This window comes from Pteropus vampyrus, unplaced genomic scaffold (assembly GCF_000151845.1).
Source record: "Pteropus vampyrus isolate Shadow unplaced genomic scaffold, Pvam_2.0 Scaffold52, whole genome shotgun sequence".
NCBI classification, from domain to species: domain Eukaryota; kingdom Metazoa; phylum Chordata; class Mammalia; order Chiroptera; family Pteropodidae; genus Pteropus; species Pteropus vampyrus.
This window is the reverse complement of record NW_011888833.1, coordinates 1360532-1380290: the sequence shown is the minus strand read 5'-3', so window position 1 is coordinate 1380290 and position 19759 is coordinate 1360532. Positions and strand designations below refer to the sequence as shown.

General features: G+C 45.6%; 1 protein-coding gene across 1 annotated transcript in view; it reads left to right on the top strand.

The window, feature by feature from the left end:
- Positions 1 to 19759, top strand: part of MTUS2 (microtubule associated scaffold protein 2) — a gene marked incomplete at its 5' end in the record, with an annotated part of 313112 nt that overhangs the window by 30678 nt on the left and 262675 nt on the right. The window contains one exon of the mRNA XM_023530707.1: positions 9938 to 10135. Within this exon, the coding sequence (XP_023386475.1) occupies positions 9938 to 10135 (198 nt within the window). The remainder of the gene's footprint in view (positions 1 to 9937; positions 10136 to 19759) is intronic.

The window sequence follows — 19759 nt, the reverse complement described above, 5'->3', positions numbered from 1 at the left end:
TTGTGTACTTTCTTGGGAGTATCCTTTGAAGCATACAAGCCTTCAATTTTGATGGAATTCAATTTCTTCCTTTTTTTCTTTTGTTGCTTATTCTTTTGGGTCATACATAAGAAATTGTTGCCTAATCTGAGATCATGAAGATTTACAGCGATGTTTTTTTTTTTTTGAGGGTTTTATAGTTTTAACACCTGCACTGAGGTCTTTAATCCACTTATCTTTGAATAAGTTCTACGCGTTTTAAATCTGGTGTGAGATGGTAGCCTAACATCCTTGCGTGTGTGTGTGTGTGTGTGTGTGTGTGCGTGTGTGTGTGTATCTGTATCTGTATCCAGTAGGTCCAGCATCATTTGTTGAAAACACTGTTCCTTTCCTACTAAATGGCCTTGGCAGCTTTGTTGAAATCCAATCAACCATAAACGTTGGGTTTATGTCTGGGAATCTCAATTCCGTTATGTTGAGCTGCATCTCTGTCTTTATGCTGATACTACACTGTCTTGATTACTTAGTAGCTTCGTACTAAGTTTCCAAGTTGGGAAGTGTGAGCCCTCTAACTTTGTTCTTGTTTTTCAGGATTATTTTGACGGTTCTTTGTTTTTCGTATGAATCGAAGATCAACTTGTCAATGTCTGCAAAGAAGCTGGCTAGGATTTTGAAAGGCATTGCTTTGCATCTGTGGGTCGCTTGGAGGGGTAGCGCCATCTTAATATTAAGTGTTCTGATCCACGGACACAGAATGTCTTTGCTTTTGTTTCTATATTCCCTCATTTTTATCAATAATGTTTTGTAGTTTTCAGAGAATAAGTTCTGTGCTTTTTTTGTTTCATTTATTCCCTGATAAATTTATACCTTGAAGGTATAGATGGACCCATCCCCATTTAGTATTAGGAAAATATTCCGGTAATTTGGATGTATAGTGAAGCAAAGTGAAATATTATAGAGCAGCCTTTTACGAAGTAGCTTTGTGATCTAGAAGCAGTGACTCTCATACTTTCAGACACCTTGGTGTAAGTAAAATGAATAACATCAAAAACCCAAACCCGTCTGCTTTGGTTCTCATATAATTGGAACTTCACTGGTGACGGCATAGCTCCCTTAGGTGACGAATGGGGACCCACGCTGGCTTCACCTTCCTCCTGGGGAGTGGTGGTGTCACACACACCTCGAGAGAGTGCGAAAAGCCTCGTTACTGACATAGCTGAGGTCTCTGGGGGAGAGCAAGGCTGGCTTCCTGAGCAGGTGCCAATGGCTTGAGCAAGGATGGCAGGTGGATGTGGAGTTTTTCTGGGTCAGGGCGCGGGGAGGGACGGGTGTCCAGACTCAGGTTTGCACAGTCTGACTTTCCTGTAGGTGTCAAAGGTGAGGAGCACCCGGCCTTCTCATGAGCTTTCCAGGTGTGGGGAGATGGGGAGCCCCGACGTTTGTCTGATGGCTAGAGTGCACTGTGTTTCGTTTTCTTGAATTTGAACTTGCTTGGTAAGCCAGCCCCGTGCTCTGAGGCCGGTGAGGAAGGTTCCACACCCAGCGCTGTGAGTTCTGAGAAGCATGGTGACCGCCTTCGGAAGTCCCAGAGCGGACTAGGTCTGGGCTGTCGCCACTGTGGACACGTGTGTGACCTTGAGTTGTATTTTGGGTATCTGTGACAGAAAAGATTCTCAGAGTTTTGGGTGTTTTTTGTTTATTTGCTTGTTTCTATAACCTTGAGCGGGGAGCAGACCAGACAGCCAGGCCAATGGCAATGGCCCCAGAGAGTAAAAAATGTGCAGATGGGACAAACTGACAGGAATGTGCAGATGGGACAAATGACAGGAACATCTAGTGTTAGTCGGTTTTCTGAAGTTTGTCTCATTGTGTTGCCCAGGGGTGCCATCTTTATCAGGGACATCTTGGCTAGAAGTGACAAGCAGCAGCTTTCCAACAAGCTCTGTCCTGTTTGGTGGTGATGAGTCTGTCTATACTGCGAGCAAAGTCTCATTGCTGCTCTTCAGTTGACCCCAAAGGGCCCCCACCCCCGGGTAGCCAAGAGGTCTGGGAGGGGAGCGATCTTCAGCACGATGACAGCAGGCAAGGGCCTGAGCACAGGGGGCCACTGCCTTCTGCAGATGGGTATGCCACAGGGCCCAGATTTGGCTCCGCCCTATAGCAAGCAGGCCCTGCCAGCTGAGCCAGAGGGTCCCAGGCTCAGGGCCAATGAGAGCTTCTCTCCAGGAGAGACCAGTGTGTGGCCAGCAGTTGTCACTCTGATGTTGTATGGAACAGGGCCAAGGAGGGCGGCTTCTTGCATCAGAAGCCCATGGGCAGCTTGTAGTCATCGGACGGAGGTTGCTCAGGCCTCTGAGGTGACAGAGTCTCTGTGGGCCCCGAGGGAAGCCCGTGTTGATGGCAATTTGGACGGACCCTAGAGGTTTTTGTTGGAGGGGACCCCAGTGAAGGTGGGCCAGATTGAAAGTGGCGGGATGGAGTGCCCCACACCTGAGCCAATAATTTTTAGGGGTGTAACTGAGGTGGCAGGGCCTTGTGCTCTGCGCAGGGCAATGGCCCACCCCTTTTTTGCGGGTTCGTGTTTGTCCTGAACGAGCGTGTCAAGCACATGTCCCCAGAGGAGGATGCATGCCGCCGATATAGTATAGACCCGCGCTCCTGGAGCAAGCTGGATCCAGCTAAGATCCAGCCGGTCAAGACCGTGAGTGATGGCAAGGCCGTGAGGTGGCCCACGGAAGCCACCAAGTAAAGGTGTATTGTGTCCCTTTGAAAGTGAAAGAAAACAGAGCCCGTTGAAATAGGAACTGGACAGCATGTTACCCAAATCTATCCTAGCAAACTATTGTCCAGTTTTTCATTGGGCGGACTCGGTCATTTGGCGCCTGGAGGCCTTAATGAGCAGCACGATAGCATAAAGGCTGCATAATCCACCGTGAAGGTCATTCATTTCAAGTTTAAGAGCAGGTGAAACTGAGGTCTCGTATAATGGGTTTCCATCCCTGCACAAGTGGTCTTTCTCCTGAGCTCCGCCCTGGGCATACCTGCACCTGAGACACACAGGTAGGTCCAGGCTATAGGAAACACGGCCCAAAGGCGCTCCAAGGAGGGCCCTGCCGCAAGCCCATATTCCTGTTCTTAAAACCAATGAATCATTGAAACGTCCAACGTGGATGAGTGAATCGTGACCAGGGCTCTGGAGGGTGCCCTGGTGCGCACAGAGCAGCAGAGAGAGCAGCTCAGGGCACGTGTGCGGTTGGGCAGCAGGACCGTCAATAAGCAGGGCAGGGAGGACCCCCGTGATGGCGGTCACTGTCTCGGTATCCCGATCACAGCACCTACTGCTGTGGCCACTTGGAAGAGGCGGGGTGGCCGCCATCCCAAGTGCAGACTGACGGAGCCCTGTGCAAAGCAACAGGATATGAGGGCGTTTATCACTTACACGGTGGGGGTCTCTCCAGCGTGTCCGAAATGGCTGGAGAGAGCAAGGGAGGGACACTGGCTCAGCTTTTTTATTGTCGTGAGGGGTGACAATGGGAGTGGGCGGGGGCTCGTGTAGCTTGAATTTTGTACCAGTGCCGGAGGAGGTAAAGCTGGGCTTTCTGTTGGCCTTCACAGATGCGGGGCGGGGGCTTGAGTGTGGAAGGGGCTGAGCCTTGCTCCCCGTCAGCACTCAAACATTAAAAAATGGAGTCCGACCCTCAGTGGCAGTCCCCCAGTATTTTATTCTTTTTGATGCGATTGCATCGATTCGTTGCATTATTCATTGCAAGTGGGTCCAGATATAATCCATTTTTTTATGTTGAACTTTATATTCTGTAACCTCACTGAACTCATTTATTAGTTCTAATAGTTTTTTAGATTTCATGGATTTTCTATGTATAAGTTATGTCATCTACAAATAGAGTTTTGCTTTTGTTTGCAATATGCATGCCTTTTATTTTATTTTCTCTCCTAGATGCCCAGGCTAGAACCCTCCGTAAAATATTGGATTGGAGCGGTGAGAGCAGACAGCTTGTCTTGTTCTGACCTTTGGGGAAGCAGTCAGCATTTCTCCACTGAGTATGATGTTAGCTTTGGGTTTTTCCTAGATGCCCTTGTCAGGCCAACAGCATTTTCTGTTATTTCTAATTTGTTAAGTGTTTATCAAGAAGTGCTGTTGGAATTTGTCAAATGATTCTTCTGCATCTATTGAAATGACTTCTATAGCCTATGAACGGGTTTTTTCTTTATGAATACAGTATGGTACGTTGACTGATTCCACATTAAATAATCTTTCATTCCTGGAATAAATCTCACTTGGTCATGGTGTAATCCTTTTTATATGTGACTGGTTTCAGTTTGGCAAGAATTTTGCACCTGCTAAAGATATTGGTCTGTAATTTTCTTTTTTTTCATATTTTTGTCTGGTTTTGGTATCAAGGTAATACTGGCCTCATAGAATGAGTTTGGAAATATTCTCTCTCTCTCTCTCTTTTTGGAATAATTTGTGAAGAATCGGTATACGTTCTTTAAATGCTTGATAGAATTCGCTAGTGACATTTGGGGCTGTGCCTGTCTTTGCAGGAAGTTTTTGGATTAGTAATTCAATCTCTTGGTTATAAGAATAGTCAGATTTTCTCTTTCTTCTTGAGTCAATCTTCATGGTTTGTGTCCTTCCAGAAGGTGTCCATTCCACTAGGTCATCTCATGCGCTGAGAGATACAGTCGCTCATGATATTTCTTTATAATTCCCTTTACTTCTGCAAGATCGGAGGTGATGTTCCCTCCCTCAGCCCTCACTTAACAATCTGTTTCTGGGTTAGTTTAGCTAAAGTTTCGTCAACTTTGTTGACCTTCCAAGAACCGACTTTTGATTTCACTGATTTTTCTTTTTCTTTTTTCTTTTTTTGTTTCCTATTCTGTTTCACTCATTTCACCTCTGACCTTTCTCATGCCTCCCTTCCGCTTGGTTTGGGTTTCGTTTGCTCTTCAGTGTTTTCGCTGAAGCTTGCTTCGTCAACTTGACATCTGTCTTTGTTCACGTGGCCGTTTACAGATAGAACTTTCCTTCTAAGGACTGATTTAGTTGCTTCCTGTAAGTTCTGGTGTGCCATAGCTTCCTTTTCATCCACCTTCAGCATTTTCTCATTACCCTGTGATTTCTTCTTTGACCCATTGTTTATTTAGTCGTGTGTCTCTTAATCGACACATGTTCGTGAACTTCCCGAATTTCTTCCCGTTACTGACTTCTAGTTTTCATTCCATTACAGTCACAGAACGGACTTGTACCATTTCGGTCCTTTTAAATTTATCGATGCTGTTTTATTGCCTACCGTTTAGTGTATCCTGGAGAATGTTCTGCGTGTGCTTGGGAAGCATATGTATTCCGCCGCTGTTGGACGGAGTGTGTTACATACGTGTCCGTTAGGTCTAGCTGGTTTATGGTATTCGAATCTTCTCTTTCCTTGTTGATTTTACGACTAGCTGTTCCATTACTGAACGCGGGGGTATTAAAGTCTCCAGCTATTATTTCGAATTGTTTCTTTCTCCCATCGACTCTGTCATTTTTTGCTTTATGTCTCTTGGGGCTCCGTCATGAAGTGTAGCTGCAGCTGTAAATGCTGTGTCTGCCTGATAGATTGACATTCTTATCATGATAAAAATATCCCGCTCCATCTCTTTCTTGTTTTCTCGTATTCTGTCTGATGTAAGTACAGCAACTCCAGCTCTCTGGTGGCTTCTTTTCCCGTCCTTCTGCTTTCAAACTAATTGTCTATTTGAATCTAAAGTGCCTCTCCTGCAGACGCTAGATATTTTGATCTTGTTTTTCATCCCTTCTGACAATCGCCACCTTGTGATTGGCTGCTTAATACATGCGCATTTAACATCATTATTGATGGTGTTGGATTTACATGTGTCCTTTTACTTTTTGTTTTCTGTCTTTCTTTTTTGTTACTGCTTTCTTTTGCATTGAGTGAATATTTTCTGGTGTAGCATTTTAATTCCGTTAGTGATTTTCAAGCTATATTTTTTTTGAGTTATTTCCTTTTTGATTGCTCTAGGGCTTACCAGATACATCTTAACTTATCAGAATCTTGATATTTATACTATTTTCACTGAGCTATAGAAACGTTACTACTACGTAGCTTTATTTCCTTTTTTCGTGCTATTCTTCTTGTGTATTAGATCTTTGCTCAAACCTAGTAATACATATTTTTAGTTATTACTTCATATGATTTTATGTGTTTTAATGAAATAGAGACTAAAAGAGAGCAACTATATATTTTTACAGCTTGTTTTATTAACTTTCTTATTTCCCATTTTTGGTTTTCTTCATTTTTTTCCCTATGTAATCAAGTTACCATATGATGTCATTTCCTTCCTCCCATACAGCTTTGCTCCCACCCACTTCCTATGTGTGGTTATTGTTAAATATATTATAATGCTATATGTTATAGGCCCAATAATGCAATTATATATCTTTTGTTTTATACAATTGCATTTCAGTCAACTATGAGAAGAGAATAAATATGTATTTATATTGTCTTTTATAATTACATAATTACCTTTACCAGTGTTCTTCGTGTGTGTGTGTGTGTGTGTGTGTGTGTGTGTGTTCAAATCATCTGAGATCACTTGCTTTCGGTCTGAAGGACTTTCTTTAATATTTCTCGTAAGTCGAATCTCTTTTCGTTTATTTGGGAATTTATTTGGGGTAGATTTTTAGAAGATAGTTTTGCTGGATGCGAGATTCTACGCTGACAGTTTTAGTCTCTCGGCACTTTGAATATGTCACCCCATTACCCTTTGGCCTGCATTGTTTCTGCTACGAAGTCAGCTGTTCGTCTATTGCTATTCACTTGTCCATAGTCATTTTTCTCTTCCTGCTTTCAAGATTTTCTTTGTCTTGGGCTCTCAAGATTTTTACCATGATGTGTCTGGGTGTGGGTTTCTTCGCATGTATCTTATTTGGATTTCATCGAGCATCTTGGATGTATCTATTAATGTTTTTAATGAATTTTAGAAAACTTCAGCATTTTTCCTTCAAATATTTCTTTCTGCTCCTTTCTCTTCTCTCTGCCTGATACACCTGTTGTTTGTCATTGCATTTAGTGGTGCCCCACCCACATAGAGCCTTCAACATGCCGAGACGGACAGGGTGCAGAGTGGGGAGGGAGTGGGTTGTGGCTCAGGTCCCATCCACTCTCTGTTTCTATTGAGATTTAATAGAGTTTCTTATATTAATGTTTCTTTATTAGTTGTATGCTAATAAAGTTTCCAGAGACTTTACAGGATTGCTGTTTTTTAAAAAATAACTTTCACCTGTTACGGTCTTTTGGCTGGGAGAAGCACCCATGGAGCCCCTTGTGCCACTGTGGTGGAAGTCATCTCCCTTATGTGCACCTTGGTTTCTTATAATGTCAGTTTTGTCATTTGTTTATTGGGGGCTTACCATGCACCTTGCTACATTAATCCCATCGAAGAGTGTATTCTTGAACAGTCCAAGGACATGAAATACTCGGAAAATGTTTTCCTTTGGCATGCTGGACTTGTTTGAAAAATAGCAAGAACTGCATATTTTATAATTAAATCCCTTTTATGAGAAACTAAAATTAAATTAAGGCATATTCAGTTAGGCACTGGTGGTATGAATATATTAAGACCGCCTCCTCTGAACTCTGAGAGTATGTATAGTATTTGTGAAATTTCTTTGATAGAAGGAGAAATCATTGTATGGAACCTCGATGGATAGTAGAGGTTACACTAAATTTAGAAAAATTACATACACAGAGAGTTGGGACAAGGCATGCTCCCACTAGTAGACTCCATCCCTTCACACACACAGAGTGTTTGCCTTCCTTAAAAGGAAGAGCTGGACTAAGGAGATGTGAAAACTAGAGAGTAATTTAGAGATCTCCTTCCTGTGTACCTGGGATCCTTTATGTGTCCCACGACTACCTTTCTGCCAATGAGATGAACAATAACCGAATATAAGGTAGGGCGGAATAGGGTTTTTCTTTGAACGTGTTCAATGGCTTCATTACCTTACGTGATGTTTTAATAAATTGAGTTTTCATTCTGAAATAAATATTAAATGAATGTTTACTACATGTCAAGGTGCTCTGTTGGAATTCTGACTTTGCCTTCATTCCCAAATATGGGTTTATTTTCATAAAAAAATTTTTTTTATATTCATCTCACTTGATCTTGTATAATCTTAAGTCAATTATTGACTAACTTGGTTAGGAAGGAGGTTATATATAACTGAAAATAGTATCAAAATGTCATGGGGTTAGTGTATACTTATTGTTGAAAATATGTCTCATTTTTAGCAACTCTTTTACTGGCATCATTCAAAATCGATTTGGTGTAAACTTACTATGAAAATGATATCTGATATATGGGGACACTTCCATCGTTCTGGGGATATCATCGAAGCAAAACGATAGGAGAACAATTTAAAGGCATTGGACATGGCATTTAATTATTAATGCGAAGGGGTCCTTACCTCTTATTAAACAGGGATTGTTTCTTCTTTGACATACTCGAGCATTTTTCCCGACCATTAGGACCGTCCTGAGCTGGGAATATTCGCGTTCTCTCTCCCCTCTGCACTCACCTGATTCCTCGCGCTTCTAGACCTGACCCAGGAGTCAGGAGAGCGCAGATGTGAAGATTCCACCTTCACCTGTACACGTAGCCGTCCATGGCCTCACTCTTACAGGGAGCCGCTGGTGGAGGAAGAGGCACCTTTGACCTAGCCTGGCATCTACTGGTTCTCTGTATATTTCCACCCATAGATACTTTCTAATATCTAGTTTCTTCATTGATTTTTAGATATTGATTTTTTTTTGTTTTTACAAATGAGCCATTAAAAATTGGTTAATCTGCAGCCTGATTCATCTTTCACTAGATTAAAGAGTTGACCAACTACAGCACAAGAATGCCCCTGAAAGATCTGTATGCAAGAACTTGGCTGCAGGGAGAAGTTGCGAAATGGCTTGATGAGGACAATGATGCAGAATACTATGACACTTGGCCCTTTTTCCTTTTACATTTTATATGGAAGAGCATTTGTGTGCTAATACTGTTCTGGCTCCGTCTGGTATTGCGAGGCTTCTTGTAGCATCGTAATGATCTCTGCAGTGCCTACGAACGGAGCCTGGCTCAGATGCGGTGGTGCCGAGACGATGGATTTATAGCATGATGGTGCTTTATTTTCTCAATAGCTGGATTTGTATGTATCTGGGAACTAATTTTGAAGTTTGCACTATCATAGAAACAGGTCGTAGAAAAGGAGAAAAGAACCCTAACATTAATTTGGGTATCTCTCGAGTTGCGTTACGAGCAGGAATACTTGTACTGCTCCTGCAAGGTCGATTTTGTCATCCCTGTTCCTTTGGGAGAGGACACTGTGGTTCTGAGTGTCAGGCCAAGTGCCCGAGGTTACACAGCTAGTAATTGGTAGAGCCTCGGTTTCTGCCTGGCCAGCGCCACCGTCTACACTCGTACCGCCTCGTTCCTGCAACCGGAAGCTTAGTTATTCTGTGTACCTGTCTCTGTGACTTGCTACGTGCTGGTTATAATCGCTAATGAATGTTGCCAGGGGGGTTCGTTTGTCCCCTGTATCTAGGGTGTTACGGTGTACCTCCATTTCACACTTCTGGGGTAACTTGCAACAGTCAGTGTCCTCATCCTTTCAGCCTCCTCTGCGCTCTGTACCTGTCTCTATGACCCTGCAGTAGGGCTCATTGTCTGTCCTCATCCCGCCCGCCTGCTGCCCCTTCTCTTGGACGTCTCCGAAGCCCCTCCCCACCCCGCGGGGGCCTTCCGCCGGTCAAGAAGTGTTTGTGAACGATCGCGTGTGGTCTCTTTAGGATGGAGCTGGATTCATTCTCACACCCCATGTGTTCTCTACCTTGCCGTCAACTGAGTTTTTTTGTTTTCTTCTTGTCTGTTTGTTTTGGGTTCGTTTTAGCAGATTTAAAGAAAGCTTCCGCTCCCAACGCTGCAAAATCCAGCCTCCCGAAGTCAGGGCTCCGGCCCCCCGGATACTCGCGTCTCCCGGCGGCCAAGCTGGCGGCGTTCGGCTTCGTGCGGAGCTCCAGCGTGTCCTCCGTCCCCAGCACCGCGTCGGCGGACAGCACGCAGCCCGAGCCCAGTCGACTGGCCAACCGTAAGCGTGGCGGCGGGCGGGGCGGTTGAGGCGGGAGGGCCCACCCAGACGCGGTGGCACAGTGCTCCGTTGTCTCTGTGTCATAGGCGAGGAGTGTGGGTTCACTACCTGGACCTGCCATTATCGAGGTTTTTAAAAATAACCGACTGAAGGGAAGTAGCCTATTTGGCACTGTCATTGGCTCAGTTCAGGGGCATTAATGTGTCGGAAGAAGGACTTCTAAATTACTCTTAAATCTAGAAAATGAATTATCCAGGGGCTGATTTCAGGAGCCCTTTGCTTCGTGGATAATAAGTCAGAACTCAAAGATCCCCCCAAAAAGGGGGGGGTCACCACGTGCTATCATAAAACACATTAGATATTGAGTATTCGCGGAAAGGTCATTGTGGTCACCCGGGATTACCTGCCTTCACGTTAGTAGAACATCTGAATGGATTTCTGAGTGTGAACTCAACGATGTTAAAGAATGAGATGCACAGCTGAGCTTCAAGTCTGTGCCCAGGAAGGTCCCCATTAGCCGAGCCGGGCGCAGTCCCGGACCGGATCCTGAGACTGATGTTGTGCGCTGCATTTGAAAGTATGAAGTCATAGCCTCAGAGTAAGTCACAGCAGCCAGTGTCCGTAAGGAAGACCCCGAGGCTGCCTCATTTGGCCGAGCCTTTGATGACCTCACCCGGTCTCAGCCTCGTCAACTTCAAGGTCACTGTTATGGGATCTGAAGCCATGACTCTCAGATGTTGGTTAGCAAGAATCCCCCAGGGACCAGGGAAGCCTAAGGAGTTGTCATGTGGAGGGACGTCTTGAAGGGACCACGGCAGCCGAATCGGGTCGGGATCATGGGGAGGGGGGGACGGGATGAGGGAAAAGTGTTTGCGAATGACATTGAGTTTATATTATTTTGTTTAATTTCCTTTCCCCACGGTTCTTCTTTCTCCATCCTTTCTAGGGTTTTTAGAGACGGTATGTGGAACATTTATACCTTTACAGTTCTCACTTTCGCTCTACGTAGTTATTCCTAAAAGTAATGCGTTGCATCTCCCTTCATCTTGGTGTGTTTGTGAGCGGTTTCTAAGGCGTTCTGTGCTCACTGGTTTCGCGAAGGCCCTGTGGCTCAGCCCTACTCCACATCGGATTCCCTTAGGAGTGCCGTTGGACCTGGGGATTACGTCGTGGCACAGGAGGGGGTCTCAGAATCTGAAATGTGATATCGTAAAGAACTGTTTGCAAATGCGTAACTCCTCTTTTTAAATACTCATGTGCATATTAACAGTCTGAAGGTTTTTCAATATAGGAGCAACGCTTGGCGATCATTTTTAGTAGTAAAACTCCCAGTGGTATATTTCTCTTTCAGAGGGAGCACAAAGGAAAAAATATCTCATATGGTATGTACCTTTCCAAGGAAAAGGTTAAGGTTTTGATTCCTTAAAAAAAATCAAGCTCAAGGTGAGCTGAGCCACGTTCCCATGGCAGCAGCTTTTGCTGAAGGAAAGCTGACAGGTGTGGACAGAATAATTCCAGGTGTGCTCAGGGCCTTTCTAATCGCCTCTGCTTCAAAGGATACTAGGATAGGGACCCCCTGAGCACCCAGGGGTCATGTGCCAGAGAAAATAACTCCTAGTTCAAAGACTTCATACTGAAAGCAATATTTAACTCTATTCAGAATGTTCTGTTTTTTAAAAAAACAGTATATTAGAATTTATTTTGAATTGTTTGTAATTCAAAATAAATTTATTTTGAATTATATGTAAAATGTGTACGTCAGCAGCAGACCACAGAAAAACTTCACACCCATGCGAATCGAGATCTCAGAGCCATTGACCATTATGTTTGTACTCGTTATCGGAGTTAATGCCAAGAACAGTTTGTTTCTGTTCTTTCCTGGAGAGGTGATGCTTTGCTGACAAAGACTAAGTAAAATGTGATGCTCTTGAAAGAGCAGAGAGCCCTTCAGTCGAGTCCTGGGAGCAGAGGTTTTGCTGGCGCCGCTCAGAGAAGCAGCTAACGCGACATCAGAGTTGGCTCTTCTTTTCCTGGAATGTTGGTCTTTCTCCAGACGTTACTGTCCCATGGGCTTCATTTAGGGATCCCACTCTAATGAGGGGATTACATGGTGGCACGGTAAACGTCTCAAGGTCTAGACCGTGACGGTGATGAGGAACAATTTGTTAACACGCAGCTCATGTTTTTAGACGCTCACGTGCCTACAAGCAGGCTGAACGGTGCCCACAGTGACCGTGGCGTGATGTAGTTGGGACGCCGTGACGTTGTGTCTCTTGGGCTCAGCCGCAGACTTCCAGTGCGGGTTTTCTGGGTTCTGAGCGGGGAGTGATGACGGGTGCAGAGAGGGGGTGCCCGGGACGCCCCGACGTGGGTCTCACTGTTCCATGCGGGTTCTGCCCTCTGCCCTCCATCCTGGGCCCAGGCTCTGGGCCATCCGTGTGACCGCGTGGGCAGAGGCTTCACACGTCAGGTGTCCCTCTCTCCCTTTTTCCCTTCGTTCAGTAGCTGAGCAAACTGAGATTGGATGGAGTGACCGACCGGGGTCCTGGTTGGTGTTTAAGGCTGCCGCATGGGGTGAAGACACAGCCATGGTCAGAAGCCTTTTCTTCCTCTTAGCGAAGCAAATCTTAAGAGTCTGAGTTGCCTCAGGAGGCCCCTCTGGCCGAAGCCCGCTGTCCCCAGCCCTCACGGGGTCATCCGTCAGGGAGCCGCAGGTGTGTGAGCGTCCTCAGCGGTGGGTTCGGGCCGCCTCCCCGTGCCTCCTGGCTGGTAGCCCCGTTCCTCCGCGTTAACACAGAACCCATGTCATTGTCATTCTTCAGGGGACGGCGCCTCCCTTCCCGCCTTCACAGGTGCACCGTGTGCAGATTGCGAGCTTGGCCCACGGAGAATCTCCAATAAAACTTAGAATGAGCCAGTTAGTGACCCAGAGCTTTGAGATTTAAATTGAGCAGGAAAAAAAAAAGTAGTTCTCTATCTTAAAACTTAAGTTTAAACTTAAAATCATGATATTTCAGCGGGCCCGACCCAGTTGGTAGGTCATAATTTATGTTTTATAGTTTTTAGAGAAGGAAAAAGAATCTCCACTACGTGCATGAGGCAATAGAAACATACAGAAAAACAGTTATTCTAGAATTTAGCGTTGGTAACATACATGGACTAACGTGTACCTAACTGTCAAGTTTAGCAGCAGCTGGGTGTAGACTGGATTTTCCCAGTGGGCAGATGGGTGTAATTTAAAGGTAAAACCTTTGGGGGGTGGGAAATAGGAAGACCTAAGGTTTCGTGAACTAATCATTAATGAAAACACATCATATCACCCAAGGATAGAATAATTTATGGAGACGATCACATCTCATCGTGTGTTCTGAATAGCACCTAACCCGCCGGGGACTCGAGGAACGAAATATCAGGAAAGAATAGGAAGAAGGTGATGTTCGCAGCCGATTTCTCCTCCTCCTCCTCTCATTTTAAATACCGTCTTGTTTTCTCTGTGAGGCGAGCTAAGACTAGAAATCACGAAACGAAGAATTCGAAAAGAGAATCTAAATGAAAAATGAAGGTTTCTCTCTCTCTCTCTCTTATTTCTCCTGGGCGCACAAAGGAGTAGAATGTTTGGGGAAGCAGGGGTGTAGTTGAGGAGGTGCACAGAGAGGCCGACGTTTGTACCGATAACCACGATGCAAGGATCCCCGTGCCCACAGCTTTAAAAACGATTCAGAGTCGGAAGGAAGTTCCTGCGTCGGGGGCGGGGCAGGGGGTCTGATTTCTGACGAGGGTTATCGGGGTTGCTCAGTGGGCTCGTGCGCTGGGCAGTGTCTGGGGAGGCAGAGGTAGGCTCCAGGCGGGGAGCCATTGGAGCACCCAGAAAGCGCCTGAACATAAGGGGCTGCCATTTCAGGCACAGCCCCACCATTCACAGGGACACTGTCCCCTGAACCCCACCGACGGCCACGTGCCCGAGCTCCCCGAGCTTCGTCTCAGAGCGCGCCTGGTCCCGTTCTTCAGCCCTCCCTTTCGGCTCTCAGCACTTCGGACACGACACCGAATCCGCATTTCCAGTCCCATCCTGTCCCTAATGAATTTCTCATTATATTCGCCAAACCAGCGCCTCCTCTCAAAGTCGCTCTGTCTTTTCATGTCTATGATCTCCCGGCCACTGAGGCTGGACGTTTTAGAATCAGCGTTATCTTCACCTGGTTTCTGCTTTCCTTTGTTTTCGGTGACCAGATCCGATCGGTTCTTTCTTTCTCACCTTTATCCAGCAGCTGGCTCAGGTTGGGATAACGGGGGAGGGAGGGATGGGACACTTTTTCCTCTCCTCATCATCTTAGTTCACATCTGCAGTACCTCTCACCTGCATCATTCCCCGTACATCTTCACTGCTTAACCCATAAGGCACTCGACCCCACATAATTTCCCCCTTGACCCTGTTTTGATTGCTCCGTGGGGTCCCTGTCTTTGCTTTAAGTCCTCACTGGGCGTTCCAGGTCCCTGCGACCTCTGCCCAGCCCCCTCTGAGGGCTTTGTGCTTTCCCGCCTTTGGGTCTTGGTGTGACCCATTCATCCCTGCAATGTTCTTCCCTCCCTCCAAGTGATGATGTCATTTTCAGGTGCAATTCAAGTGTCGCTTCCTCTAAAAAGCCTCCCTTTGGCTGGGAGCCCCAAATGATCTTTTCTTCTGGAAATTCCTGCAGCCCCTGGCCTGTGTCATTTTTGCGGGTTATCACGTGGCATCTCCCCGCAGTTACTTATTTCTCTGTCCTGTCTCCCCTGTGGGTTGTAAACTCTTGAGGATAACGGCTGTGTCTCCATAATTTTGGTGTCCCTCACGTCACCCAGCGTGGCCTTTGCTGTAGTAGAATGTCAAGAGACATTCTGTCCCAGTAGAAACGTTTTCTCCGGTAAGAGCATGAAACGAGAGAGACCTGGAGAGTGACTTGGGCATCTGTCTGAATGTTTTGTACTGGGGACCACATTTTCACGTTATCAGAACTTTGGCAGGTTTTGAGAGCTGGGGAGATTCGTCATTTCACAATTTTCTAGAATCTCTAAAATGTTGCTTCTATTGACTGTGCTGTAGATAATTTATACAACTCAAATTATCTATAGATAATTTATACAACTCAAAGAGCAGAGAGGATGCTAGGTCATTTAAAATGTCATTATATTCAGAGATAAATCGTCGTGTGCACTGACCTAATAGCCTCGTAGATGTCTAATAACCTATGTATCTCCTTGCATATAATTAGTCATTTTAAAAGAATTAGGCTATAAGCCTACTGTTGAGGTTTTTCATGAAAGCATTTTAAAGTTTCCAAAATTAAATATATTTACTTGGAGAGATTAGATATTCTCATTCAATTCTAGAGTTTTGTTTCTTTTTTTAATACTTAAAATAAATAAGTAGATGTCCTTTTCATTATTGAACAGGATTTGGGTTCTGAGGAGAATCTGAACTGGATTAACCTTTTTGGAAGGTTAATCAATGAAAATGAGGGTTAATATGAAAGTTTTTGCAGTATTAACTCCAGAGTTTATGCTCATGAATACTACAAAATACATTTGCATACATTACACATTTGATTGTCTATATCCGACGTGCATTCTACATTAGATGAGAGTTGACAAGAAGTATTATTAATAACTGACTTAAACAGCCCTTATCCTATCTCACGTTCCATTGGCAAAGAGGGAGTCATTTTTTATTCATGGAAAAAGGAGCTGGAAGAGACCTGTGAGGTCAGATTTCGGAGAAGCTTTTGCCTATTTGAGATTCAGCGTTACTGACATCTTCGTATATCCTCTTTGGAACACTCAGACAACGGTCAGGCCCACCCAGAGGTGAGATTAGAGTGTAAACGTGTTTCATTTTCTTTTTAAGAAAGTGGCCCATTGATGGTTGTAAGCAAGATAAACTGAAATGTGGGGGTCGTATGTCTACAGTAAAAATCATCAAATAGTCGAACCGCTTCGCTTTTTCTCGGCTGTCTTGGTTCACGCGGATCGGGTTGGCCATTCTGCCTCCCCGCCCGCTCTGCTGTCAGTGGGTGAGCACCGAGCTCAGGGCTACGGCGCTTGTGACCAGGACAGTGCGATCCTCGCCCCCGTGAAGTTGGAATCCAGCAAACACAGCCGCGCAGGGAGCTCTGACCGTGGCCGTGGTTGAAGACAGCGTGGCGGACGTCATGGAGGAGGCGTCCCATCCTCCTGGGGGTGGGGCTGGAGAAAAGCCGCAGGACCCGCGACCCTCGGGCCCTCCCTGGCTGGCTCGGCGCTAACGTGTCACATTTTTGGACCTAATTATTCGACACCGGTTTTAGGTGATGACACTGTCCCGAATTTGCTGTAACATCATCCAGCAAAGAAACGAAACAAAAACCATGAGGAAAAAAACATGGCGAAAGATGAGCCGGGTGGCGGAACTTGGAGAGTTCATCACGCTATTTACTTCGCCTTTCCGCGTGTTAGAAATTCTCTCTAAAAGAAGGTTAAAAATCCCGTCTTCTCTCCGTATTGGCTTTCACGTCTTAAGAGATGACGTATCGTCGCGGCGAAGGACGTGGTCTCTGGGGGTAGGCCTCCCGGGTTCCCGTCCTGCCTCCTGCCACTTACCAGCTCTGTGACTCTGGACAAGGTACTCACTAATCGCTCTGTGCCCCTGCTTCCTCATTGTAAAGTAATAATAATAATGATGATGATAACAATAATAATAATAATAGTAAATAAAGTACAAAAAACCCCACGAAACACTATGGGATTGATGGGAACGTTGCCTGGAATTCGTAAATGCAGAGTGCTTGGAACAGGGCCTTGCACAATAACAATCCCGTTTCCGTGGCCATCTCCTTCCACTGGCCATGTGTTTAAAGTCCTATGTGGAGAAGGATTTCAAAGCTCAGTCGGAAAAATGGCCACGACGCATTAACCGTGCCCGCCACAGGGGAAGGAAATGAGAGTGATGATGTCTAAGCCAGGAGGTGACATCCATTCCATTCCCAAAGTTGTACAGTCCCCTCTCTCATGTATGGGAAATACCTTACCAAATCCAATTCAATAATGAAAAGAACACCTCCTTACTTATTTTAAGTATTAAAATAAGAAACAAAACTCTAGAACCTTCCGACAGGCAGTTCTGGTAGCCGATCAGTCGATTTTCATGGGTGTCTCTTACTTTTGGGCTGTAAGCTTGTGGTGGTTTGGATATTTATAAAGTACAGGCAAGGAAAGTCATGTTTCGATTTCTTTATCTAAAAGGGGTGCGGTGCCCTGAGCACGTTAGCATTTTAAAAAATGCATTCAGTTGCGTTCCCTTTAAATGAAACACATTTATGCCAGGTGACTAATACATACCACGTTAATCTAAGCCGATGGCATTTCAAACCTCCGCTCGAAATAGAAACGGAGAGTAGGATCTGACTTTATTTCTGTGCCTTTCTAATGTCTGTAGGGAAAAATGGGAACGTTTGATTCTGCAGAATAAAGGACTTCACACAGCTTCTTATTTTGCTGGAGTCTAATTCCCATTGTACTAGGGTTTGACTCTGTCAGATATCTCAATCCTACTTAGGTGGGTGGGACAAGTCAAGAGTGAGAACAAAAACCAAAATAAGCTTCTGATTTTCTCTGGAAATGGGGAAGTCACACCTACCGATGAATTTAAATATCTGTTTCCCTGGCATCTATAATTATGTCACTTACATTATTCTTTATAAAGAAAAAAAATCGTTTTCACTGAATCTTGCTGTGAATGTTTCCCATTATTTCCACACAGTCCGTTCTTTCTTCCCCTTTCTCTGTCTACTTCCTTCACAAAGGAGAACATGGCCCTTCTGAGTACTATTCACTGCCTGTAAGTGAAAATATTTTTTTGATTGCGTAAGCGACATCTAGTTTATCTGTTTTGACTCAGAAACGTGGGCAACACTGTTAAAAATCACGTTGTCCCCTAACGGTTTTTAAGTGCCCCATGCCAGCACGTCTAGCTCATGCAAGACATTTAATAAAGAAAGGATACTTTGAACTATGGGGAAGTCAGTTTACCTCACTGGAATTGGGTTTTTATTATGAAGTTAAGAGGGATCGAACTAAATGATTTGACCACTTTGGGGGTCTCAGGAACTGGGATTCTGTTCCTTTATTCTATAGAACATATGGAACCATTTATGGCTCCTAAGCGGTGAATAATTGGAAGTGTATTCGAGAAAAATTAATCTGAGAATGGTGAGCAGAGTCGTTTGGAGTGCAGAGAGTGAGTGCTAGAGACCTCGGTTTTGCAGAATCGGGACTGCTTCCCGCTGGCCGGACGTTGCTCTGATCATTTTTCCCTGTCCTGTGAGATGGAGATTTCCGAATACTCACAGGTGGAAGGCAGCTCACAGGTTCTGCCGCTCTGCTGTTTTTCTGTAAAATGTAGAGCTGTGGGCTTCCTGTAAGTCGCCTCGTCGCGCCTGCTCTCTGCCTAACCCTGGGCACCCTGGCTTAGCGATCCAGGATGGGAACAGGATGGGGCGTGAGTGGGGGGAAGGGGAGGGAGGGTGTTTTCCTACCTTTTATTGCTTTCGGCTGAGCAGAAACGGTAGGTCAGAGGTAACATTCTGTCACGACTCCGGTGTCACTTGGGAAGATGACAAGGAAGACGCAGTACAAAGCAAGCAAGCATCGCTTCCAGGCTCCTGCTGACTTCTTGTGGGACCCTCGACAATGGGACACGCTTCCCGTACCTGTACCGTGGACGCGCTATCTTCTGGGAAGGTCCGTAAACAGCCTGGCATTGTCTTCCTCAAGGCGGCAGACGGGTCACATGTCGACAATTCCTGTTGCTTTCCGTGGTGTCACAAGGTTCTCTGGTGTCTGTAACAGGCGGCTGTTGGAAAGAGGGCATCAGTGGGAGCCTGCAATTGGGGTCAGCAGTGGGGATGGCCAGAGTCAGACTGACAGGTCAGGACACCTGAGAGGGTGGGGTGACTGAAGGGTGACGGTGCCACTTGCAAAGCTGTGGGTCTAGGAGGAGGAGGGTTGGGTTTGGGGGGGTGGTCTCTGGTCATGTTGGGTTTGCAGAAAAGCCCTCATATAAACACATCCAGCAGATTGACAGAAATACTGGACTGACACTAACAAGGGCAGCCGCGGAGAATAAGTGACATTTAGAGCCATGACTGACAGCTCGGGAGGCGCAGACAGGATGAGACGGGAAGCTGGGTGTGGATGGATTCTGCAGGGCTGGCCCGTCTGGGTCGGGCGCGGGGAGGACACAGCCAGAGAAGGTGGGACCAGCGAGGAAGGAGGCATGTTGGGGAAGCCCAGGGAGGGACAGATTCCTGGACAGGAGGTGGCCAGTCAGAGCTGTCTGTGCCACAGGGGCCGAGGTGGCGCGTTACTGAGGAGAACAGGCTGCAGATTTTGTGCCGAGGAGGTCACTGGTAGCTTTGAAGTTGGTTTGAACAGAAAATCTGAAGGCAGAAATCTGGTTACAAGCAGCTAAGGAAGATGAAGGTGGAGACTGTAGATAAATGTTCAGAATTTCGTTCAGGAAAAGAAAAAAGGACCCCAGCTCAGTAGAGGAGCAGGGAAGGTTCTGTGTTCGGTTTTGCTTCTATTTTATTTTATTTTATTTTATTTTAT